The sequence below is a fragment of the Dicentrarchus labrax genome, unplaced genomic scaffold (assembly GCF_905237075.1).
Source record: "Dicentrarchus labrax unplaced genomic scaffold, dlabrax2021, whole genome shotgun sequence".
Taxonomy (NCBI): domain Eukaryota; kingdom Metazoa; phylum Chordata; class Actinopteri; family Moronidae; genus Dicentrarchus; species Dicentrarchus labrax.
This window is the reverse complement of record NW_026136708.1, coordinates 20,632,562-20,659,626: the sequence shown is the minus strand read 5'-3', so window position 1 is coordinate 20,659,626 and position 27,065 is coordinate 20,632,562. Positions and strand designations below refer to the sequence as shown.

At 37.9% G+C, this 27,065-nt stretch overlaps 2 protein-coding genes across 6 annotated transcripts in view; both read left to right on the top strand.

The window, feature by feature from the left end:
- Nucleotides 1-9,400, top strand: part of LOC127368499 (protein starmaker) — a 15,490-nt gene extending 6,090 nt beyond the window's left edge. For 2 of the 5 annotated variants that reach the window (XM_051409359.1, XM_051409360.1), the window contains 7 exons: nt 242-451; nt 2,339-2,389; nt 3,665-3,790; nt 4,008-4,034; nt 5,021-5,047; nt 5,959-8,147; nt 9,294-9,400. In XM_051409359.1, coding sequence (XP_051265319.1) covers nt 242-451; nt 2,339-2,389; nt 3,665-3,790; nt 4,008-4,034; nt 5,021-5,047; nt 5,959-8,144 — 2,627 coding nt within the window. In that variant the 3' untranslated portion in view covers nt 8,145-8,147; nt 9,294-9,400. Of the gene's footprint in view, nt 1-241; nt 452-2,338; nt 2,390-3,664; nt 3,791-4,007; nt 4,035-5,018; nt 5,048-5,958; nt 8,148-9,293 lie in introns of those variants that run through there. The other 3 variants (XM_051409362.1, XM_051409361.1, XM_051409363.1) reach the window with 3 other exon arrangements.
- Nucleotides 8,275-27,065, top strand: LOC127367951 (neurofilament heavy polypeptide). The gene is made up of 27 exons (XM_051408272.1): nt 8,275-8,283; nt 8,425-8,512; nt 9,294-9,422; nt 11,590-11,796; nt 11,877-11,939; nt 12,702-12,740; nt 13,019-13,060; nt 13,163-13,231; nt 13,562-13,597; nt 14,037-14,084; nt 14,466-14,519; nt 14,660-14,707; nt 14,843-15,118; nt 15,257-15,304; nt 15,396-15,434; nt 15,617-15,649; nt 15,823-15,858; nt 15,943-15,993; nt 16,172-16,219; nt 16,372-16,419; nt 16,523-16,570; nt 16,679-16,783; nt 16,866-16,901; nt 17,904-17,948; nt 18,040-18,066; nt 21,038-21,082; nt 21,612-27,065. The coding sequence occupies exons 1-27, from the start codon at nt 8,275-8,277 to the stop codon at nt 21,761-21,763; spliced, it is 1,869 nt and encodes a 622-aa protein (XP_051264232.1). The 3' UTR covers nt 21,764-27,065.

Sequence of the window (27,065 nt, the reverse complement as noted above, 5' to 3'; positions counted from 1 at the left end):
CCGAATTTCATTAAAAGCGGGACATTAGGATTTACATAATCATGCTGACAGAGACAAACAGACAGTGCAGAAAACAACCTCCACGGTGGGTGTAATGGAGTAATAATATATTGATATCTAACTAAGCTTCAGGCAACACAATAAATGTTTAACATAATATCACTTCCCATTTTGTGACATAAATAAAAACTGTTCACATATTTCACGCACTGAATCTGATCTCAGTGTCTTTGCTCCTCAGCGCGATCGACAACCACCACCATGGTCATCGAAGGTAAGAACGGAGACGCCGGGTCGCCGCCTGTGCGAGGGACCAAGAAAACTTTTACAGATGACCTCCACTCTACCTTCAGCTCTCCACTGGCCTGGATCTTGGTTCTGGCTCTCGTCATTACATGGTCTTGTGTTTTTGTCATCATGTTTGATTTGATGGACTACAAGACAGTTTCAGGTAAGGAGAGAGGTGTTTGCTGTCCATCTGCAGTTCTGCCCATTGTCACCTCTCGGTTTCTCAGCGTGTGTATTCACTCATAGACACTGAAGAAGAACTATAGAGGAATATATAAACTCCTGGGTGAAGTTCATGAATATACATTTTCATACTCCAGCCAGCTTTTACTGAGCCAGTTAAATCCAGCAGATTGTGGCAAAGTGTTGGCAGACTAGTCTCTGTACTGGCCCCAGAGGGCCATATGTGGGTTCACTCGTGTATGGCTACCAGATAAGCTCAGTTTCGAGGGTTAGCACTTTGCAGAATTTGGAACAACAACAAGGTTTAGCACCCAGGTAGTGTGGCATTGGGCTACCAATATGGTGCATATGGTGTGACTTACTGTACAAACAGATATGAGTGTGTTGAGAAATTTTCAGTAGATCTGTTTTCTACTGCAAAGTGCAAGTTATTGAAGCAATATGTTGTACATTTCTGAGTGCAGGTCATTTTAAAGGCTTTGAATTCTATATATATAACAAATTATGTTTCCATAACGATAGTACAACAGAAAACAAAGATGCTAAGTAAACCCCTGTTTTGTTAATGCATGAAACTTATCATTTGAATTTTATAAAGTTCCTTTAACGATACCTAGTACTTTATGATGAATATTGTTGTGTTTCAATTCTTATTATAAAGATCACAACTGGTCTTTGACAGTTAAATTCTAGCATCTTTTCAGAATAATGTTAACGCTAAAAATATTACCTGAAACTCGAAGTTGTCAGTGTACAGTCTAGTGTCTGCAGGTATTCCTTTCAGGCTGCATACAAACCTTCACCAATATAGTTGGGCAGCTTGTGTGTAGCATGAGAGTCTGTAAAGCACTTGCCCCCACCACTTTCTGCTATTTTGCCTGTACAATTGTCATTTAAGTTGGCTTCTAAGTGGCCAACAGGCTGGACAGATCCTTTTTTGTTTTGCTATTAGCAGAAACTCTACATCGTGGTACATGTAAGACGTCTGTGCTAGCATCAATGTAGTTTTAACGCACCAACAAATTAAGTTTAGTACAATTAGTTTAGTGCAAATTAGTTTGCTGTTTTACCATTCAGAGCAGTGACTAGACTTCATAACTCAATAAACAGTGGACTGCTGCAGTATCTAAATGGGTTCCCTCAAAACAACCACACAAATAAAACGAGGAAGAGGGGAAACTGTGGGCTGAAATGTCTCTCCTCCCCTCTCTCTTTATATATATACTGTATACATATATAGGTTTTGTTTTTTGTATCTTTCTTTCTGATTGTGTACAGCACATTGAACTGTCCTGGTATAAAATCTACTAATTTGACGTCTTCATATGTTTCTCTCTAACAGTGACATAACTAAGTTGCAAGCATTGGTTCCAAATCTCCTCACAACATTAAAACAAACAGTTCATTCATTAATTTCTGTTGTGTTCAACTCTACTCGATTCTCTAACACTAACACAAACATCTTCCTGTATTGCTCCATTTCTTTTTACACTTGATTTTGAAGAAACTGCAAGAAACTGAAACAACCTAGCAAAACATATAGCAGTGCATACTTTTTCCCTAGTGTACAATACTTCTTAAATATCTTTCATTTTCACAATTTCATCTTGAAGCAAAGGACAAAAGAATATGAGCACAAATCAATATGTGCATTGATATTAAATCAACTTCTCGTTTGTTGTTTGTTTTGTTAAAATTAATGTTTTCTTACCAAGGACAGACAGTAGTCTGCCTGTTACACCTGTTTATCATCATGCCACAGACATTTAACAGCACCTTCCCTCCTTTCCTTCCCTTTCTTCTCTTAGTGCTTCACCACTGTGCTGAATGTCTTTGCTTATTGCCACTGTGTTTGTCATCCAACCAGGTCGTCCACCTCCTGTCGTCAGGAAGGTTTTAAAGGAATCAGGCCGTAGAGGCAAGGCACTTTATCTGCTACTAACCCCTCAGACCAGAAGCTTTTTCTAAAGTCGCTGATAAAAAACTACTAATTATCTAACATTGACTGCTAATATTAGCTATCAATGTTAGAAAGGCCTGTAGGTGAGCTTCAAGCTGCTTTATTTCTGCTCAGCCATCTTGCTTGACATTGACAGTATTCCTTTCAGATAAACAGTAACATGATGTTATGGGTAGTTTGTAGTTTAGCTTGTGTAGAAGAGATATTTCTGTATAAATTCTTCAGCATGTGTATCCCGTATTTTTCACGTCGCCAATATTGTGTGCGAAGAAAAAAAGGTTGAAATGTGTGAGTATTTTGAATATTTTTCAGGTGAGCTTGATTTAACAAAGTGGTCCTGGGAAATAAAATAAATCAATCTCATCTGAAATCTCTGCCTTAAAAATGCATTTGACTGCTATATGTTTCTGTCTATTGTTTTCCTTTTTCTATATTATTATTTTAACTTAGCCTGTTTTCCTTTTGCATAGATCTGGTTACATTCAGGACTCTAAAAACTGTTAAATTTGCATAAAATATGCAAATTAACAATGTATTGAATACAGAGATAATGTGCATCGACTCATATCTAAAGAAGGAAAAAAAGTTAGTTTTTCCACCCACTTTTTTCTATAAACTTTTGGATTTTTAGATTTAAATGTGCTGATTCCAAATGTTCCAAAAGTGTTTGCTCTGGGAAGTCTGTCCCTCTTTCATCAAACTGTCTTGGAAACAAGTTTATATTCAAACACTGGGAGACTGTTTGCCTTAATTTGAAGCAAATCCCATGTTGACTATGACGTATTAAAACTGAAATGTGATGAGAAAAAAAAGTATATTCTGATGTTTTTAAAAGCAGATTAGATCTCTTGAATAATAGCTTGATGAAAGAGGGTCAATGTGATTTTTCCAATGCTTTTTGCACAACCATGTGCTATACAGAAAGCCTTTTGCAGTGGTTAAACTGGAAGGTGTGGGATCCCTGCTCCTAAAAGAATATTGATCAATTTCTGAAATCCAGACTATATCTTTTTGGATCAGCTTCAGTGGCCCCACCCCACTTTAACCCTTCGCTCTATAATTTATGTCTTTGGACATTTTCTCTATGCATTGAATGAGAGCTTTGTTTGCATTGAGAAAATGTTTGAGTAAGAGTTCAGGAACTCTTACTGAATGTTTGGCCAGGAAAACAACTCCAATCAAGCTAAATGAGAGACTAAATCAACTGCTGTGTTCGTGTCCCTGCTCCACCAGGAGGCCTCAGCAAGATCGGCTCAGACCCCCTGAAGGCGGTGAACGATGCTGTGGAGGAATCGACAAACGTGATCAGTGTAATATTAAAATTTGCTGCCAACCTGATTGCTCCTGAAGAAGATGAAGGTACAGTCATTGTCAGCCACCATGATTACTTTTACAGTTACCTTTTCCGTATTATGTATCCTGTTACTTAATCTACAGTTGGTGGTGCAGGACTTTTACTTCAAAGTGATTATTTTTGTACAGTGTGGTATTAGTATTTTGTCCTCCACCACTGGATCACAGTTTATCTGATTAAATTATGACATTACATTTACTGATATCCTCTCCTCTTCTCCAGGAAATCTATACGCAGTGAGAAAAAAAGGTTTGTTGATGCAATTTTTTATGTATTTCCTGTTGCAATTACCATTCGGCTGCAGATAAAGAGATGAAAAAGCCTCGCTCGCTGCTATGAGTGTCTTGTTCATGCTGCACTGCATTACATGTGCTGTTCTTTATGTTATTTTTGGTACACAGAAATGTATTTGCAACAGTTAAAGTCTGTTTCATATTAAGCGTACCTTTGTAGGATGATTAGGCTTTGATTAACAACTAAACTAAAAAATAGCTCATAAAGGCTTTAATTCAATTCATTACACTGAACTGCACATGTACTGCAATTTGTCCTCACTTGACCTTATAAGAAAACATTAGAAACTGAAGTAATTATTAAGATGGATATTGATGTCACTGCAATAATCCTCTAGCTTCATAGACTTATAGTTCAGTGACTGTGTTGTTTTATTAAAAGCTCCCAGAAATACATAAAATGTGGCTGTGGGACTGTAGGAAGACAAACATGGATCTAGGTGACAACATTGCCAAAGACTTGATTGTTATTATGGTGAAAGTTTCAAGCTGACACGATCTATGAACGATCTCAAAGATTCAAGATGGTTGGAGGAGGAGGAGGAGGAGGAGGAGGAGGAGAAGGAGGAAGTGGAGGTGAAGATTAAGAAAACAAAAGGTATTTTATGGTCACTTCTTACATGAATGTGTAGATTAACTCTAGTTGGATATAATCAATTGTGTCCCTCACTCGTGTAACAGTAACGGAGGAAACGACCATAAATCCCATACTAGCAATAGTCAGAGGTATGTGTTGTTTGTTTGTTTGTATGTCTGCTGACCTAATAACCTTTCTCATAAGAGGCTTATCTGTTTGTCACTAACTGCTTTCACTAAGCTATTAAACTTCTACTAAAATGTACAATATGTGGATTGGCATCCAAACAGTAACCTTCTTGTTCCAGTAAAATCTAGTTTTGTTTTGATATGTTGCTGATTTCCATTTCCCTTTCTGTGTTCTAGGAGAATTTCTACCATCCCGAAGTAAAGGTTTGTACCTGTTGTTTGGCACAGTCATATTTGAGCTTGATTGTTTACAGACTGGAAGACTGAATGCTAATTTCCTCTTACACTTCTGAGATTAGTTCTGTATTGTGACCTCAATTATTGTACCTATTACATATCTGTTTGTTTCCCTCTTAAAGCCGCACTAATTCATGTTTTTCTATAAAAAGATGTATCAAATGCCCGGTAAAGTATCTGTTGGATGTTTAAATAAGCAACTGTTTGAGTTTTTCTATATCGCTTTTATAATATGATAATTTGTCAGTTTTATGTGTACAGCTTGTTGCGCTGCTCTCAGGTGGCCAAATTTGATCACCTTTAACTTGTGTAACCACTTGTATTATATATTTTAAGTAAGAATAATTCCACTCCTGTTGCAAATTTACATTTTATTACGATTCCTTTTTAATAGTTTACATCACTACGGATATTGATGTGTAACATTTAAGTTGCTCATTCATGCCCCCTCACTTTAGGGTTTTGTTCGTATACCTGCCATTGTTTTACCGGAGACAGCTGAGAGTGTAAAAGTGGAGTATCTCGAGGGGTTGTATGATGTATGTATGAACCCCAAGAGAGACAAACTGGTGTGTTTTGCTGTCTTACCGCTTATTTTAAAAGAACTAGTATAACTGGGTAACAAATCACAGTGTCAATCCACGTTAGATGACACACTAAACAGTGTAGTTCTTTAAATTTACAACGTGGCTCACTCACCAGATCTGATTGGACTGAATTTCACTTAAAGTATAAGTATAAATCACTTATACTGGTTTTAAATATCTATACATTACTGTGAACAGTCAATAATAGTACCAGGCGTGAAGTAGCAGCAGCTTTATTCAGTGTTTGATGATTACTTTTCTTACATAATAAGATGAACGTGTTTCTTATAGTTGTAGGAATGCATGCACAGACGAAACCACCAGCAATTGAAATCGTGGAGGAGGAAGAAGAGATGGAAGAGGAAGAGGGAGAAGAGGGAGACAAAGTGGAGGCTGCTGGGGAGGAGGAGGAGGAGGAGGAGGAGGAGGAAGCGGAGGAGGAAGAACTAGAGGAGGAGGAGGAGGAGGAGGAGGAGGAGGACTATTATGAGGATGAAGAGGAGTATTATGATGAGGAAGATGAGTATTATGATGAGGAAGAAGAAGAATATGAGGAGGAGGAGGAGGAGGAAGAAGAAGAGGAAGGAGCAGAAGCTGTGGCGGAGGAGGAAGAGGAGGAGGAAGAGGAGGGGGCAGAAGCAGTGGAGGAGGAAGAAGAAGAGGAGGAGGGAGAAGAAGAGGAGGGAGCAGAAGCTGCGGAGGAGGAGGAACAAGAAGAGGAAGAAGAGCAGGAGGGAGAAGAAGAGGAGGGAGCAGAAGCTATGGAGGAGGAGGAAGAGGAGGAGGGGGCAGAAGCTGTGGAGGAAGAGGAGGGAGCAGAAGCTGAGGAGGAGGAGGAGATAGGAGGAGTTGAAGAAGAGGAGGAGGAGGAGGAGGAGGAAGAGGAGGAGGCAGCTGAAGCTGTGGAGGAAGAGGAGAAGAAGGAGGAGGAGGAGGAGAAAGAGGACAAGGCAGAAGGAGTGGAAGAGGAGAAGAAGGAGGAGGAGGAGGAGAAAGAGGACAAGGCAGAAGGAGTGGAAGAGGAGCAAGAGGAGGAGGAAGACGAGGAAGATGAGAAGGAACCTGAAGCAGCTGCAGCTGAGATTGATGAAGATGAAGATGAAGATGAAGTGAAAAAGGAAGCAGCAGAAAAAGAGGTTGACGAAGATGAGGATGAAGATGAGGAAGATGAGAGGGAACTTGAAGCAGCTGCAGCTCAGATTGATGAAGATGAAGATGAAGTGAAAGAGGAAGCAGCAGAAGAAGAGGCTGACAAAGATGACGATGATGAGGACGAAGAAGAAGAAGAGAAGGCAGATGCTGCTGATGAAGATGAAGATGATGAAGTTTCTCCTGAACCTATCTCTACTTCTGAGGATGAAGAGTCGGCCGTGTCTCCTGATTCTGACTCTGACGCACCTGTCGACGTCAAAGACAGTGACGAAGATGTGCCTCTGCCCGATGAAGATGACGACAAAGACGAAGAAGAACATGATGAAGACGACACCGGTGACGACTCATTCACTGACGCCTCGGACGTCAGTGAATCTGCACTTCTTTCCAGTGATGAGGAGGGAGTGGAGCTGGATGATGAAGACGACGATGAAGATGACAGATTAGCTGAAGGTGTCACGACGTCTGATAGCGATGACGTTGTTGCACAAGACACCGACGACGACCTGGAGCTTGATCTTCCTCCTGTTCCTGCTGCTAGTGAGGAAGATGATGAAGTTGATGATCTTAAACTCCCTGAAGAGGAAGATCTTCCTCCTTTGCCTGCTGTTGAAGATGATGATGATGATGATGAACACCTAGAAGACAACGTCAAAGTTGGTGAAGACACTGATGATGATGATGATGATTTGGACCAATCAGACGAGGAGGTCTCCGTTGCCTCCTCTGAGCAGTTTGCAGACGATGAAGATGACGATGAAGACGATGACCTTGACTTCGACCTTGACAAAGACGTTCATGTTGACCTTGACGATGATGAAGACGAGGATGACCATGACAAACCCGATGATGTCATTGAAGAGGACATCCATGATGATGACGATGATGATGACAAAGAGGAGGAAGAGGAGAAGGAGGAGGAGGAAGATGAAGTCTCTCCCTTTGAGAGTACAGACAGTGGAGTCTTAGGGGATGAAGATGATGATGACGATGTCGCTCTTAAAACAGACGAAGAATCTGTTGGAGAGACTGTGTTCAGTGACGACATCTCCTATGACACGACCGATGATGACGAGAAAGATGATGACGATAAGGACGATGAAGATAAGGATGATGAAGATATCGACGCCAGCTCTCTTGAGTTCACCTTCGATCAAGAAGACGAAACAGAGATCGCAGAAACTTTTGTCGCCACTGAAAAAGACGACGAAGAGCTCACATCCGAGTCTGTAGCCAGCGAGGATGAAGATGAGGATGACGATGACGATGAAGATGATGATGATGATGATGATGATGATGCGCTGATGTTGATGAAGTCTTGCTAGCAGGTAAAGTCCAGAAGTATTGATTACCTTAATTTTGTGTTGTCTTACAGTATTCCATAGACAGAGAACATGTTCCTGATTGGCTCTCTGCTGTCCATTCAATTATCTTTATCAACAAACAAACATCTAAATGATCGAAGTCAATATTTATAATATATAACTATATAAAAGCAATAATATAATAATAATAATATAAATGTAAATGATTAGTGTATATCTATTTATATTTTATATAGGAATATGCATTTATAAGATACACATATCTTTATTCTATTTTTAGGGTTTATTTTTAACATCTGGACAAAAAATAGGTGCTAAAAATGAAATCCTAACAACAACAACAACAACAACAACAACAACAACAACCAGTTGTTATAAGTTCCCTAACTTTCATATCACAATACATATAAAAGTAATAACACTGTGTAGTTGTTCTATGTGCAGAGGTGCAATTTAACTAGCTACTGTACTTGAGGTACTTAAACTTTACTTTACTATTTTCTCTTCTCTGCCACGTTTTACTTTTTCCTCCTCTTCATTTCACTTTGCACACAATTTTTTTTACATAAAATATACAAGTAGAGTTAAAACAATTCAATTAATTAAAGTCAGTTAATCAATTAGCTGACTGACAGTGAAAACATTAATAGGCAGCAACATTGATAACGGTTTCACTCATTTATCATTTAAAAATGTTTAATGGTTAAAGCTTCACTTTCCTTTGAATTATTTTAATAATTGTGTTTTATTTTTAATAACCTTGAGGTTTGGACTCTTTGGTTGGTCAGAGCAAACATTGTGAAGGTCTCACTTTGGGTAATAGTGACGGCATTTCTCACTATTTTCAGATTTTTTACAAACAAAACAATCAGTGAAAATAATCATTAATTGCAGTCATATTCAAAATTGCTCAAAATGAGTTCCACCATATCAAGAACAATAAAATCATTAATTCATGAGTAATAATAATCTAATTATGTCATAAAGTAGTTACAGAGGACATTTTCCTGGACTGAGTACTTTGACCTTTAAAGACTTTTACATAAGTAACATTTGCAGGACTTTTACTGTAAAAGTATTTTCACAGTGTGATAGTATTTCGTCTAAGTAAAGGATGTAAATTCTTTCTCCACCACTATCTGTTTGTAGCTACCACTGCAGCAGCGTTTGCTGTCCAGGAGGAGGCAGTAAAGACTGAGGAAGACATCAATGAGGACGAGGATGAGGGCGACATCAAACAGGCTGCTGATGAAGACGAATCTGAGGAGGCTGAAGCTGGTGAGTGTCACACATCTATTACATATAACATATACAATATGAACTGTTTCCCTTTTTCTAAGAAGATTCTTAGATTGTAGCTGAAGTACATTTGATATGTAGTGTTTTTAAGGAAATATGACACCAATAATATTAATAATGATAATAAAATCCACACCGTTTTAATGTGAAAGCTGAAAAACAGTTGTGACTAAGTAAAATAATATTTGTTAAAAGCTGGACTCTGGAGCTGGAAACTCACAAATGAATCAAATACAAATCTAATGTTTCTTTCCTTACCACAGTTATACTGCAGCTTCAGTCTGCCAGCTACAGTCCAATGCAGCTTACAGGACAAAATAGAATAAAATAAATTGAGTTCAGCCACGCCGACATCATTTTCCTTTTCTTTATATTAATGTTAAATTGCTCTTATTTCTCCCCCATATGTATATTTCTTTCATGTAAATTTATAAAGAAAAAAGACATGAAAAAGATCAAAACATCTGCAGACTTTATTTTATTACATGGGCGCGGGGACGTAGGGGTGTGCTGCCCTGGATACATTTATTAATGTTTAGAATAAACAACCAGTAGATGTAGTCTTTGTTCTAAAATTAAATCTGAACCCTGCATGGAAATAATCTGACAGCAGAATGATCAGGAGGATCTGCAACAGGCTCAGATGTTGACTCTGTGGGAAACAGCTAAAACTGAAAAACAAAAAAAAACTTTGTTTCAACAAAAAGAGAAAGAACTGGATTCACAGGATGAAAGCCGCCAGGCAGCAAAACCCTTTGAAAAATCTGCACAAATGTGGGGGTAGAGATAAAATGCAGTGTTGTTTTAGTTGGTTTTGTTTTATTCAGAGACAATACGCTACTCTGTGTTGGTTTCTGGGCCATTCATTAGCTTGAAGAACAAAACAATGTACATATATTTATTGTTACATAACTTGCTTTTGCACAATATATGTACAGTACCTTGTGTTTAGAGTGCGTGGAGAAATTAAAACTCCCATGGAAGAAAACAGGAATTCTTTTAATCCTGTTTAGTATCGAGGGTAATCGTGCTCTTAAATGAGGATTACAACAAAAATGATCCAAAACTCTTTTTACTTGTTCTTACATCATAAAACCAGGAGAAAATCTACACAAACTTAAGTATTCACGGCCTCCAGGGCTTCCGTAGAATACTCAGGTTAAAAAAACAGTTAAATGTTTGTCCTTCAGATTCACCATAGTTTTCATTCTGGAGTCACAACAGAAATGTATCCACAAGCACTTCAACAGAAACAGTTCAAATCTCTTTTATCAGAGATTTAAAGGTTCAGTGCGTTGGATTTATTGGCATCTAGCGGTGTAGTTGCAGGCCAGTTGCACTCCCCCGCTTCACCCTCCCCTTCCCAGTGCAAATGAGAAACTATCCCCTAGTTAGAGCCAGTGTTTATTTCGTCTGTTCTGGGCCACTGTATAAACATGGCGGTTCAATGTGGCGGCCTCCATCATAAAAGGTGACGTGCGGCGTCTGTAGATAAAAACGGTTCATTCTAAGAAAACAAAAACACAATTATTCTTATTTTCAGGTGATTATACACTAATGAAAACATTCCTGTGGATATCATATTCAATTTCTGCCAGTAGATCCTCCTAAATGTTACACACTGGACCTTTAATGGTAAAATTATAATACCACTATATTTCACTCTACAGCAGGGGGGCTGCAGCCCTCACTGTGCCCTCTTCCTGCACATAATGTTTTTTATTGCTGTTTTTTCATCTGACACCTTCTTGTTTTGTGATTGTGTGCTGTAGTTCTGGAAAGTCTTTTGTTTGAGGATTACTGTGGAATATTTTGGCTTGAATTCTACTATAGTGGAGTTTTCTTAGCACAGGTTTTGGATTTATCTTCTAGTAGCCTGAAGCTGCCTGTCCAGAAAGAAGAGAAGGATGAGTGGCTGTGAACATGAAACTTAAATTTGTGTCATATAAGCAAAATATACAAAATAGTACAAAATAAAGGTGTAAAATTTCAAACTACTCCTTTAACTTCTTTCTTACTGAAGTTAAAGCAGAAAGAACTTGACTGCGGTCTGTCATAGCTCTATAACAATGATGGATGAGTGTAATCAGCCACCTTACAAATGGATACAAATTGATTAGCTTCCGCTTCCTGCTTTCACCCTCAGTTATGAGTCAGCCTGCTCCCCTCGAAGAGGAGGATGATGAGGGAGAAGACGAAGAGCCAGCAGCTGAACTGAAGAAAACTGTAGACGAACCTGAAGACAAAAAAGAGGAGGAGTACGACGAAGACGACGATGAGGAGAAGGCGACGGTGGATGTGATCAAACCTGTGCCTGAACCAGAGGAAGAAGCACCACCGACTGAACCCGCAGGTCAGAGATCGAAGATAATTACAGCTGTTGTGTCACATTTAGCTCCTCTGTAACTTCACCTTTATGCTCTGTGATTTCAGCATGTCCCTGCATGCACTCCGCAAAGGCCAAAGAGACTGCAGCAAAGACTGTAGACAAAAAAGGTTTGTGATATTCCATTAGATATCTTTATCTGAACACACAGTGGAAGGACTTATTTAGTGAGTAAGTGAAGTATTGTTTAATATCTAGTTACCTCTAGTGGAGAACGGTATGATTCGCAGAAAGATTGATCAAAATGACTGGAATGAAAGTCCCACTTTCACAATAGAGTCAAAAGAAGAATATTGTCGAAATAAGCTCCATGATGAATACCAGTGGTGGAAGACACACTCACATCAATTACTTGGTACTGCATTACAAGTAAAAATAGTATCATCACAAACAACTTGAGAAAGGTTGAGAAAGGCAAGTAAAATGATACTTCAATCAATTTATTGATCCTGTCACTTTCATTATCTTCTTTCTTATTGTGTTAAATCATGTTTAATTAGTCTCCAGCCATTCGTGTTGATATGAGACTAATAGGACAGATGAGAAAGTAGTGTCAAGATCATATGAGAAGGGAGTTTTAACTTAATTAATACAGATTAATGTATTAATTAACAATTAATGCAACTGTAAATACAATATATCTAACGTTGTTTTACACCTGTTGCATTTAGATTACACGTCTGTTTTTGGTTTAAGTTAAATCCCTAAAATAATGTTTAAATTCTATTTCCTGTCTGCTAGTAAAGCTTGAACACAAACTTGATAAATGCAGATTTCTGGAGCATACAGCAGAAGTACATCACTGTACTCAGCTCAGTGTTTAAGTCCTTCAGCTTGTAGCTTTAAGTCTGATCTCATGTTTGTGTTTACAGATGCTCCGAGGAAGGTTTCAGCTGTGAGAAGGAAAAAAGGTACCGATAACAATTTGAATATTTCAATTAAGGGCATTCCAATTAAAGCCGCCACATGTAACACCTCATTGAAAAAAATATATTTCAGTATAAATACATATAAAGCTTATCTATGATAATGATTTGGATGGCAGTAAATGCTACTTCAGAGGCAGAATTCAGTGTCTAACACTCTCTTTAATTTCAAATGAATCTCTTTGTGAACATTTAATGGAGCATTGTGAAACATAGTACCTTTAATTTGACCCATTTCTAATTGTTTCATTTCTACTTTTAAGACCATGAAGCTGTGAAAACAGATGAAAAGCCGAAAAAGACAGGTAACATTAAGCACTATAACATACCATATTTATACCACCTAAATGTGATGATTAATCATTGCGCTTATTGTGGTGTGATACATTGAAATGTGCTGTGTCCAGCTTTACCCAGAATTGCAGGTCTGCCACCAACACTCAGGAGGATCAGGAAAACTCCTACTATTCTCAGAGGTACTCAGACTTAATATGAACATAAAATATCTGTCCTTAGCCATAAACAGGGGTAAAAAGCTAGCTCTTTTGCACAGAGCTAACAAAGGTAGTAATGTGTTATTTAGTGAGGTGTAGAGCTGGGTGGATTTTGTTACCCCTGCACAAAGCCTGGCTTACTGTTTCTCCATGTTTCCAATCTTTATGCTAAGCAAAGCTAAGCTAACAAATAACTGGATCGGTTGTTTGACTTGGCATGTGTGTCCATCATTAGTGCGTAAACACTTTTTCACAATTTCTGTCACAACTTTAATTAACGGAATGTTTTTACCTTTAAATTCCAATAAAAAGCCAAGAAAGTGGAAAAGACCAAGACTCCCAAAGCAAGTAAGTGAATGAATCGGCCACTTATAAATCACATTCACACTCACTCTGTAGCAAGAGTCAGAAAAAGTATTGTACTTTAGATATAAACCATGTGAAGACTACTGTTTTCAGTTGTATTAATACAGCCCAATATCAAAGAAAGCACGGCTCTAGTACACTATTTACACAGAAATAAACACACTGAGTGAGAGAGAGAGACAAGACGAGAGGCTGATTCTCCTGTAGGATGAAGATCCAGATGAAAACATCTGGAATGAGGATGAGGAGAGAGGTTGGCTGATGGTTCAGAGAGAAAAAGGAGGAAAAATAGGGAGACAGAGAGATAGAGATAGAGAGAGATAGAGATAGAGAGAGAGAGGAACACAATTTGTGGCTGTGGGACAACAAATAGAAATTATCTATTATGTCTATTTTTCATCTGGTCATTTTTCTTTGACAGAGACAGAGACCAAAAAAAAAGAAGAGGTCACAGAATCTGCACAAGACGGTATAATACCTTTAATTTCCATTATGATTTTATAGGTTTTGTAAAGTACCTGAGCAAATGTAAGTGGTGCTCAGATCTTTTGCCTAAGTAAAAATAGCAATACTACAGTATAAAATGACTCTGTATTGTAACTCTTACTTAAGTAAAAGTAACACTGAGCTTTCTGTATTAGCATCACTTTATCGTTGCAACTGGTAAAGCCCGAGCTCATTTTAATTACTTGTATTAGTTGATTTAAATTTTGCATTAATATTCTAAATCCCATAGATTATGAAAGGTAAAAAGTGCTATATTTCCTGGAACCTGAAGGAACGGCTTTATATTGTATACATCTGTAAATATATATAGTGCATATACAGTACATGCATATGTTTGTTTCAGTTGGCCCTTGCAGACCTGCACCCGTCTACTGCCCGTCTCCACCTGGCTGGTACGGTAAGTAACAAATAAAACAGCTTGAAAGGTTATTGGGAAATATATATCCAATTTTATAACTCTGGCGATGACAGCCTGCTTCAAATCTGCTGATCTCTTCTATTTACCTCCAAATGTCAAATAAACTCTTTATCTTCCAGTTCATCACGTTGTCACAGACAACCCGTATCCTCCACCAACCATGTCAGGTATTTACACTGTTGTCATATCAACTAAACGTGATAGAATATCAGTAAAAGATGATTCCTTTGACATGTTTTGATCAGTGTGATCCAATATTTTCTCTTCCGCCGGAAAATAAAAACATGTTTTTATGATTTCAGCTCCCTCTGCTCCTGTTCTGACCGCCCACCCCGTCCATCCCGGAGCTCCGCCGCTGTATCAGCAGCAACCACCTCCCTTGATGCAGCCGCTCTATGCACAATATCAACCATACCCACCGCCAATGCAGCCAGTGATGCAGCCTCAACCAGAACCAGTGCAGCCAGTCCCACCAGTTGAACCAGTCCAGCCAGAAGCCACAGAACAAGAGGCTCCTGTTCAGCCTGAGATCCAGACTCCAGTTGATGAAGCTCAGCCCGCTGTGGCTCCAGTCCAGGGTGAGGAGAGTTAGTACAACACTAAGTGATGGTTATCCAGAACAACTTATTATGTTTTTTATAACATGAAAGTAAACCTTTCAGTCAGTATGACAGAAATTCAATTTCATGACTTACCTCAACTCTTCTCTCTTAAAGAACCAGAAACTGTTGAGGAAGAAGTAAAGGCTGCACCCACCAAGAAAGGTACAAATTATTAGCTAAACTCAAACACATTACACATTATTTTTCTCTTAATTACTGCAGTGAACAATAATTAATGTCGGCTATTTTCCAGCTTCAAAGAAGAAAACTGATGCTGCTGATTTAGAAAAAGGTATTGTATGATTCTCCAGATCCAGTGAATCCTTAATTTGTCAATAAACTGGCGTATTCCCCTGTAACAAACCACAGCTGCAGCATTTAACAGTGATGTACAATGACACGATGTGCTGTATGAATGCATTCATTATGGAAAATTAACTCTACACGGCCATTTCACTCCAATTATCCCCTCAGAGCCAGCAGCGGGCAAAGAGAAAACAAAGAAAGGTAATTTATGTTTACAGCTCAGTAATTTGCTGTTTTCTACAGCGTACACTTGAGTGGTATTACAAATGATACAGACAGCAATTTGAGCTGTGTTTTGCTGTAAATATACAGACAGAATTACACACTTCAGTAAGATATGAATAACACAATTTAGCACATTTTGCCAATTCTAGATGCTGCTGTTTCCAAAGACACCAAAGCAAAGAAAGGTGAATAAACACTGTAACTATATCTTAAGGAACATTCATTTTAATTTGACATTATATTGTACTTATTGAGTGTTTTTGTCACAGAACCAACTGCAAAAAAAGAGAAAACCAAAAGTCCAGCAATGGCTAAGAAAGGTAATGAACATTTTGGTAGAGTACTTCACATGAAACAAGAAAAAAATGAGCTCCTTAGAAATATATCATACTGGGGTATGAGTAAGACTGAGAAGCAGTCACCATAACTTAAAAATGGCTTTAATATTGTATTCATTATTATTTTATATCTTTGAGTCAGTCGCATTTGTTTTCACAGAGCCAGCTGTAAAAGAGAAAACCAAAACTGCTGCAGCTGCTAAGAAAGGTAAAACGTCCTTAGGCCAGTGTAAAAATTCAAAAATGGTATGAAAACCAACACAAATAACGTCCCGCCTTCATGTGAAAGAGCTGCTAATATTTCACTGAGAAAACAAATCATTCAGGCCACTAATCATTATTGTTTCCTCATTATGTTAGAGCCTGCAGCTGCCCGACAGAAGAGGAAATCAGGCTCTGAAAAGACAGGTAACTACACACACTGACGTTAATTTATTCCCATAAAGTCAATCATCATTCATGTCAGTGTCATGAAAAATTATTGGAAACTAATGGTTGTTGCTCCTCTCAGAAGCGTCACCTGTCAAGAGCAAAGAGAAAGCAACTGCAGCCAAGAAAGGTAAAACTGACATTTCATACTTAAGATATAGTTTTGATCACCAGTTTAGATGCTAAACCAGGATTTGGTTCAAGTGATATAAATTTTGATCTGATTTGTCTTAAACAGATGCAGATCCAGAACCACGTCCACAGCCGATCAGACTGAGAACGAGACTAGATGCTGCTAGGAGGGCAAATGTAACCTCTCAGGCAAAGGAGGAGAAAGAACCAGGTAACACGTCAGAGTGTTGCTTTTGAGCAGGACTCTTGCACTGAAATCTGCAGTTCTTAATTTTATGTCCTTTCATTTTCAGCCAAGACAAGAACGAAATTATTGGCGGACAAGAAAAGTAAGAGAACACTTTAGTTTATCATGTACACTTGTATTTGTTGGTTTAAAAATACATTTTCTGCAGAGAAATCAATGCTTTTTTAAAGGACCAGTGTGTAGGATTTAGTGGCAGCTAGTGGTGAGGTTGCAGATTACAACCCCATCGCCTCATCCTCTTGTTCCAACCATGTAGAAGGAAATTTGGTGGCAACTAAATGCATGAAAAGCATGAAAGGCCCTGTCTAGAGCCAGTGCAACATGGCAGTTCAACATGGCAGCCTCTGTAGAAGAGGACCCACTCCCTCTGTAGATATAAACAGCTCATTCAAAGGTAACGAAAACACAACAATTCTTATATTCAGTTGATTATACACTAATGAAAACATACCTATGAATACTATATCCCATTTCTGCCACCTAAATATTACACACTGGACCTTTAAGAAGACTGCCTCTCCTACCTTTTTTATTGTCAGCCACGTTTCAATAATGCTCTCATGACTTAAGCAACAAAGTTTCCTATTCAACTTTCTGCATTGCAAATAAAACCTAATGGCTCCCAGACATTTATTTGATTACTGGATGCACGTGAACAACCTTTTGATTTCATTGATATTCAGAAGGGTTGTGGGGAGCTCCACAAACTCCAGGCATTAGAATACATTTTCTGGTTATATTGACTGCTTGACAACAGTTTGTATAAAGCATTCTGTGGCTCTGGAAGAAATTGTCGAAAAACATAAGTCGAACGGTGGAAGAGTATTTTTCTCTAAACAAAAGTTTTATATTTATGGTAATGTTAAGTCTTTACAGACATCTTTCAGGACAAATCACACTTGTTGGAAACAAAGTCACAGATTATGAGATTAAATGGGCAGTTTTATGCATGATAAAGTTTTAATTAGGGACATGTCAAGCTGTATTACACAGAGGGGAATAATAACGGAAGAATATTAAATGCACACCACAATTACAGAGAGTTATTTGGCAGGCTGTAATAGGGCTGTCTCTACTCTCGCAGGCAAAGCTGAGAAGGCTGAAAAGAAATCCGTCAAAGTGGCTCAAGGTACGGATTCAGAATTAGAAAGTGAATCAAATGTGTGTTAAGTACATTTGACATTGACCAGCTTCTCTTTTTCCCCTCTTTCACATTTTAGATAAAGAGAAACAACCAACACAAACTAGTGAGTATGAGAGCATCAAAATTATTAATCACCAGTGCGAATAATACCCATAATGACTATTAACACTTCTGTGAACTCTAATGGGAATTTATCCAAAGTACAAAGATGGTGGATTTTTTAGTTTTCATGTAAAATATGTTTTATTAAATGCAACTTCATCTACGGTGGTCCTGAGACCTAAAGGCTCTGTAAATAGACAAAAACACAAAATCAAGGAACAACCACTCTCAGCATTAAGAAAAAATGCTGCAAAGGGAGAATACACAGCCAAACACAAAGAACAACCAAATTCATAAACATGCTTTATTTACAGAAAACACCAACCTAAAACAGAAATGCTACAAATAGTACAGACAACAACAGAAAATGTCAAGGGGACACTAAAAAGTAAATGAACATGCCTAAACACATTTTGAAACACAGATTGTTGTCCTATAACAAAACATTTTAGATCATTTGGGTGGGTTTAGGTGCAAAAGAACACTTGGTTAGGTTTAGGGAAAGATCATGATTTGGGTGAAAACTTGTTAAGGTTAGTGGAGCAATGAACAAACAATGAAGGCACAAGCACCACAGACAAACTGGCAAGAAACTGAGCGAAAATTGCCAGTACTGGGGAGCTGATCAGGGGAATGATCAGCAGGTGTGTAACCACTGTTAAGGTGAATAACAACCACAGGGGAGTGGGAGGGAATTACAGGAAAGGTTAGTGGTTGGCAAACAGGCAGCAGGTAATGAGTAATGAAACTGATGTTCCATTAGTATTTTAGATGCCTAAATAAATTCCATAACTCATGCCTTAGCTGGCACAACAAATTTTGTTGCAAAAATTAAAACTAATTGTTCTCAATGAAAAAAAAAATCTCAATTTGTCCCAAAAAATGCGTTAAAAGACGTTAAAGGTCCTGCACAATTACACAGGCATTTTGCTTTGCTGTGAATTACATGATGCCACAAAACTCAGTGTACTAATAATAGCAATGATAACAGGGTAAATTTTCCCCATCCTAGCATGTGCAAGAGTACTAATAGGACAGTTTAGGAGATGTCAGTCATGTTTGATTTGTACACAGCCACACAATCCGTAACCTAAGTGAAAATACTTGTGTGGGTGGACTTAGAGTGTGTGGTCCAGTCAATAGACCTGGTAAAGGGATGAATACAGAAACATATTCAAGACTAAAACAATAAATCTGACTAGCTTTTGTCACCTGGACGACTGAGAATCAGCACATTGTACATTAACAGTAATGTTTTTAAACCATTTGCTTGTTGTTCATAGAGAATGGAAAAAGAGCTTCCCGTAAAGCCTAAGGTATTCAGTTAATTCCCATCTTTCCACTGGTTGACTCAATACAAATAGACGTTCACTTTTAATGACACTAAGAATGTAAGCGATTAGAATTTAATGAGATGAACTGATTGAGACGAGATTACTGGACTTTTGAGCCGCCTTGAGTCATTGGAAGAGATTATGTCGTATGATGAATACAGCAAGAATAATACTTAGCTGGATTGATTTAATCCACAAACTATTAAATTGGGGTATTAGTGTTCTATTCTTATTGAGTCATCCAATGGAGAATCCACACTCCCCCACTGCCCCGAGTGTCTCTACACTGTCTGACACAGTAGCTCCTGTTTCTTAGGGTGTGATCAAAACTTGTTTGATTTGTCTGACCTCTTTCTGCAGGCAAGACAAACATCCACTTATCTGTAAATATGTGTTGTATTTTTTTGAGATGTCACTACTTTATGGACACTACCAACCAATATTCAAAAGATCTGTTTTATGCATGATAAAATGAAACCAGCCACCGTTCTCCTGAGGGCCGACGTTTACAATTTTGAGGGAAATGATCTTGTTTAGTTTGAAAGATTTCTTTCGTATATCATTATAGTTAAAACAAACTGAATTTGTAATTCTCTTCACTGTTTGTGTAAGGAAATATAAATCAATAATGGTATAACTCAGGGTTCAGCAACTTTTACTATCAAAAGAGCTGTTTTAAGCCCCCCAAAAAAGTCTATCTAGAGCACCAACACATATTTAAAGCTTATAATGCTAATTTCTTGCTAACGATTAAGCATAGTGGTAAACCAGCAGCGTTGATGATGAAATAAAACAAATCTGTCCACACGCTAAACATTAAATTCTTTGTTTTTCCTCCTTCCATAGGTAGTCTAGCTAAGGAGAGTCAAAACTAGTAACCACAGCTATTGAGGTTTGGCAAAACCAGATCAGGATGTAACGTATGACGCACATTTTAAAACAATGTTTTATTCGATGTGTAATGGATACACATTTTTACATCTGGAGAATGTAAGAGTCACTTTAGGCCTACAACAATGATAAATGAAAATACCCACAGGGAGACACTGGAGAGGGGTTGCCTGTCCCTGGTGTCGCTGATAAAACTGAGTGTAAGCCTCAATGTCTCTAAGTGGCTGTTTCCCACTGCATTGATTGATGGAAAACTGCGAGCTGGCGTTGCTAAGAGTTTGCTGTCAAGGTCTGTGGTGCCCTCCCGACTGGAGAACATCACAGAGCCAATAAATCAGGATGTGAGGCATTTATCTACCATTATCAACTAAATCTGTGCCTTTACAACTTTTTTTTCTTATTTGTGGAAAGTGGAGTCTGGTCTTCATGCATGTTATTTCTACATCTGCTGAGCACCATTGGTACAAACATGTATGTCCCTATGGTAGAACATCAAAACAAGGAAGAAAAATAATAATTTAAATGTTCTGTTTGAATGACAACTGCACAAAATATATCAATTTCAGCTGGACTGAACATCACATCACATTGTTCAAATGTTTTAATTCTCTTGCCAGGCTCTTTCCTTCTCTTTTACCCACTTACGTGCATGCAGACACTCATCATTCTTTGCTTTCTTTCTCTCTCACACAGACACGCACTCACACACCAGCAATGTAACAATGTCTTTTATCCTGTTTCTTGCAGAAGAGCCCCAGACCGAAGACAATACTACAGAAAAGAAGAAACCAGGTAAGAGTTGCAGAAATTTCATCAGATGTTTTTTTTTTTTGTTATTGTAAGTGAGAGGAAGCAGCAGCTGAATAGTCCCTGATGACTGTCAGGTGAAAGTTTTATAAATAAATATTGGTTTCCTCTTAAAACTTGTTCAAATCTTTATTAAAATGTAAAGTAAATTATAATGCATATGTTTTTTAAAAAATATATATATTATTATTATGTTTTGGCTTTTTTGCTTTTATTGGGTAGCTGAATAGAGACAGATAGGAAATAAGGGATTAGAGAGAGAGGTATATAACACATAAAACATTGTATTTGTCATTGAAGACATACAATGAAATTTTGTTTGGTAACTCTCAGTGACTTTGGGTTCAAAACTGACCCATTTAGAACTCCATATTAAGAAGTTTAAGCTCAGCTTTAGACTAAATTCTCCTCTTTACCACCAGTGTAATCCACCGTCGTCCACTGCCTGTGTTCAATTAATTTGAAAGCATCCCATTATCAATCATCTATCCATCTCATCTTGCTGTCTTCACAGGCCAGAGATACTTCCAGTGCATTTACGTACCTGGTAAAAATGCACAGTACCCTTTGCGACCTTTCACCCCAGCCATGTCCCCCACCATGATGTCCCCTGCACTCAGGTCCATGCTGGAGCAGCAGAGAGCAGTGAGGGCGTCGGGGCAATAGGTCAACCTGAACTCTCACCTCATTTCTGATAGCACTGCATCTCCCAGTCCAGCAGGGGGAGATGTTTTAAATCTGTGAAATCCTTACATTTTGAGGAAAATCACAGACACAGATAAAAGTGGACAGAACTATTTTGTTTTTAATTTATTTATGTTTTTTTTTTTCCTTTCTATGTGGTTGAGCTCCTGGGGTTTCTGTTGATATTTCCCATTTTCCTCTCAGCTGATGCTTTGCTGCTTCATTAGTCATCACTGCTATGCCCTGCTTGTGTCTGAGATGTAATATAAAATCACCAACATCCAAACAAAGAAGCATTTATGTGAATATTCTTAACTCAGTATAGTGTACATAATGCTTGTATTTGTAATTTAGGGTGAAATAAATGTACACACCTTTGGCATGTTGTTTTTCAGTTGCAGCCCAGTTTAATATGAGCTTTTTATGAAATCCTATTTTGTTTAAAATGTATACTTTAAGGCACTTGCACTGACACCAAACAGTTAACAAAACAGTTATGCACCATGAGAAACATTTGTTTTTTAGTTTTAATGGATACTTTTTTAAAGCTGCACATTATATATTTTGAAGGGATAATAGTGTAACAAATGCAAAACTCATGAACTCATTAGGGACAGCATTTTGCATCAAATGTTAATGGGAAAGAAATTAGGAAATAAAGAACTTGTATTGGATTTGAATGTGATTATACTTGCATAGTTCAGCTTTTGTTTTTTAATATAACAGCTAACATAGCAATGCATGCATTCACACTCTGAACTGTGACTTGAGAATGTAAAAGATGAATAAGTTGACAACTTGGATCCTCTTTCATTTTTAATCATTGATGTAAATCACCCTTATCCGTTGTCCCATAACAAGACTGGTTTTTGTTTTGCTGCTTTGCTGCATCCGCCACAGATTATCATGCAAATGTTGGGGTTTCAAATCCCAGGAGCTCCCACAGTTGATCCAAGCAGCCTCCCTGTCTCTGATCATGAGTGTGTGAACATCCATCAGTCTCATAAAAATGTTGCTGAGTGATGAATAATGAGGCATTTTCTGTTTAGATGACCTAATATCAGGCAGGAGTAAAGAGGCGAGCTCATATCAGCTGTGTCAGCATGAAACTGCAGCACATGGAACAGTATGAGTCTCACCTTAACATGCTTCATTTAAATTAAAGGCACTGCTGCTTTTCTTAGTTTAAAGACATACTTTGACATGTTAAATGTAATGGTTGGATGTTTTTTCATTCCCAGACACTGACACATTTTGTTTGATTGTCTGTCTTTAGAAGAAGTTGCTTTTTAAAAGTGTCCTCAGCTTCAAATAGGAACATAAGGGCTTGAAGTTTACAGTATATAGTCCCTCATTTAATAATTTAATACTTGAACGCTGTAATTTTTTAAATAATTGGCCCTTTGCTTCTTTGTCCCATAATCTTTACACCTTGAAAGTCCTTGAAAAAGTCAAAGTCAGCTTTGTTCTTAAGAATTAAGTCCACTTTATAGGATCAGTGGATTAAATGTTGTAGTGTATCAAGTAGAATCTCAAACTGTTGAGCTATCTTAGTTAACTTATTTTAACTTGCATATTCAGAGACAGGGAGTCTGTGCACGGACAACTTTGACGTGACCAACTAATGAGACGCTGTGATGTCTGCTACAGTGGTTAAATGTCATTTTTACCATGTTGATCATCAGCCTATTTCTTAAGGCTGATACATTGTCATATTTTCAGTTACCTCACTCGCTCTGGTTTTGTATCTGACCAACAAGGCCTGATGCCTTGTTGTTGCTGCAAAACTGTTGCTGAGCATTATCGGCGATTTGCTGTTGTCTTACAGAATGAAAACCTTAACTGAAAAGAACCAAAAGGGGTTTTCACACTAGGATTAAAGCAGGGATAACACCCACATTAGTCCAAGGCCTGCTGTAGTGTTCGCCCAAGGCATATACACACTTACAGTTCCTATAATCCACAAGGCGTTCTAATGTTAATTCCTCCATGTTTTTAAAGTTCAGTTTCACTTGTGAGTTACATGGTAACGCAGCGTAAGGCACTTCTACTGTTGCAATGGTTACCTACGGTTTAATACCTTGTGGACTGACTTTGAGCAGTTATTTAACTGTAGACTGATGTTCGAGGTGTGGCAATTTACTAATCCTCATTGTATTGCAGGTCTATTGACATCTGTTCAGGATTATCCCCAAAAAGTCTTAAGGTGTGTTCAGACTGAACCCAAAGCTATAAGTACAGAGGCGATGCAAATGCATACAAATCAATGGAAAGCTGTGAGTGGAAGCGAACAGCTGCAGGTTCAGTCGAGGTAGTGCAAACTAAGGTGAAGACGCATCTTAAAATGCTTCCACAAAACACCAGAAATGTGCACATATCCTGCAGCTGTATGACTCTGCTGCAGAAACAAGAGGAACATAGGACAAACTGGGGACAAAATAACAGAGAACTGGAGTTCTTGTTGAGTTTTGTAATGAGTCCGACCTACCAAGCTAACAGCAACAGCTAGCCCCTGTAGAGTTTATCATGAGCTGTTTGTGGCCACTAATGGCACAATAAAGCGAGGGAAAATTGCTTCATGTTCACTCTGAATGCACCTTTAAAATCACTGGTGTTAATCTGGGTTAGAACCAAAGCAACGGGATGTCCAATCAAATCTCCGCTTATTGTTTGCTGTTAGCATACTGAGCACATTAACTCTGATTTTTGAGTGTAAATATTTAACCTGAGGCTTGACGCAAACTCCAGGTTAACAAGTCCAAGTGTGCCTGCAGGGTTTAGGTCAACTGGTCAGAGAAATGTAAGTGTGAAGAGCCCTTATGTTTCATGAGATAAAATTAGATCTGACAAGCATTTACAGTAGCAATCTACTGAGTGTTGTTAGAGTGGCATTTAAAAGACACCTGGCGTTGGTGTTTACTTCAGGTGTTTTGCTCATAGATGAATCATTTTTAAAATGAATCTTATTCCAGTGGGGAGATGCAGTAGTAGGTTGCTGCTCTGTGCTGTCTGGAGGCCCTGAATGAATGATATTAACAGACAGTAATTACACCATACAGCTGGAGCTGTGTGCTCTAATTATGCTTTCAAATCTTACCTAATCCAATCTCACTTGACTATATACAAGACTTTTTATAACCTGCAAAAATGTTCATGTGATCCTAAAAAGTGGAATGGGTCTCGGCTACATCCCTGATTACATGTTCTAAATATTGTTGTGTAAGATCATAAGTACATAAGTGTAATGCTGTTTTTTTCCCCTGCATGTTGTCACCATAGTGCAGCAGTATTGAAAGGGTACCGTGTGTACACTTGAAGCAAAAAAAATGTACTCATCAGTATGTTTCACTTCAGTTTTTCAGTAGTTTATATAGTTTATATATTTGATGATCTGTACCTTCTACATTTTGGACTGGGTTTCCCACATTTGTTGGTCAGTAGTATATTTTTGATAATTTGATGTAGTTTTTGCTCCAAAAGTCAATACTTTTGACAACTCTCCACTAAACCAACCTGACCACTTGCCATTTGAAGTTACCTTTGGAGTTTTTGTCCACTAGTGGGCCTGTAAACCACTGTTTTGAGGAGAAGGTCCCTGAGGAGGAAATACAACACAAATAAACGTTAGCTTCTAGCTATTAGGTTGATGTATCAAAGCAAACATCTTTGGACAAGCTTACCTCGGAAACTTTGGTTACTAGGGTAACTCTAGTTCTCTGTGAACAGCTTGCCTGTCACATCACCTGATGTTTTGGTTAAAAATAAAGGTATTTATTTCAAAGACAGGCAATGCGTTCAAATGGCAGGGAGGAGAAATGTTCTTTACTATCCCTTAATTTTACATAATTCACATTATCAATGGTGCGTCAAAATGTAGAAATGAGTACAGCAAGCTGATGTAAACAATGCAGTTTTTAAAACATTCAAACATTCATATTATGGGCCTACATTAAAAAATGTACAAAGTGCCATAAACTCTATGTTTGTTTTACTTGAACATTAGCATACACAGTATCAGATGTGCTAATTTTGTTACCGTTCTTTTGACCATGAGGTCTAGAAACATGTAACAATTGAATATGATCCAATAAATGAATTGGATTTGAGCATTTAGGTCCGGTTAAGTTCATTTGAGACCAACGGGCTTATTGCTTTATAGAAAGCAGTGAAAAAAGAGGGAAACCAGCAGAAAATACTGGTTGGTATTACACCTATGGCTCTTGTTTATACCATAGTATGACAATGATTTGCTAGTTGTGTACCTTCCTCTAAGGGGAATTCAGGAGTTTTAAAACCAGGTTTATGCCATGTGCAAACCCTGGAGGAAACAGTATTTAAGTTTCTCACCTGCTGCAGTAGCTGGAGAGAGAGAGAGCGAGAGAGAGAGAGAGAGAGAGAGAGAGAGAGAGAGAGAGAGAGAGATATGTTATAAAAAATACCTTTGACAGGACGTTGTAAAAGGTTCAAAAGACTTTCAGAAAGATGTTACTTCATATTTGTTGATGTTTACTTACCAAAGAGTGTTATAGTCATCCTGGGCTTGTTTTTATGAATCTACAGAATTAATCTGGAAATGTTTCAAAATTGGGAAAATATGATGACTGTTGTGATTTCAGCAATACAAGCATATTATTTGCTGTACTAATGTTGTTTTGAAGCAATTTTATCCACTGAACAAATTAGGTTTGAGGTTGTTTGGTTCATTTGGAAGAAACACTTATTTTGTTAATGCTTTCTTATGTAATTTGCATGATGGTGTCATTTAAAGAAGACAGCAGCAGATGTTTGAGTTGCAATTCAGTTCCACACAAGCATCACTCTCAGATGCTGTATAACGACTGTAGATAATAGTTTTTTGTGTTGCACTCTGGAGACTGATCATTAAGTCTCACAGTAAAATAGATAAAAAATAAATGAAAATAAATAAATACACTGGTTTGCTCGGAAAAATGTAATTTTTTTCAATTAGAGAGATTTTTTTATGTTGTCCAATATCATCAGACTGTAATGTGGGCAACAATTTTAACTATGTTTCATAAAGAGAGAGTATAAACTACCTGTTGCATGTATTATAAAGCCAAGGAGTATGATGTAAGCACATGATAAGGCTAGCAGCCTGACTCAATAACCATTTTAAACATTTTAGGAGCCAATTAAATGTCACAAGTGACATTTCAGGCTGCTGAAATGGCACTCTAGAGGTAATGTCTGCCGTGGTAAAATGTAGAATACAATCACCAAAATGCATTTTGTGAGTCATAATGTCAATAAATATTTGAAGAAA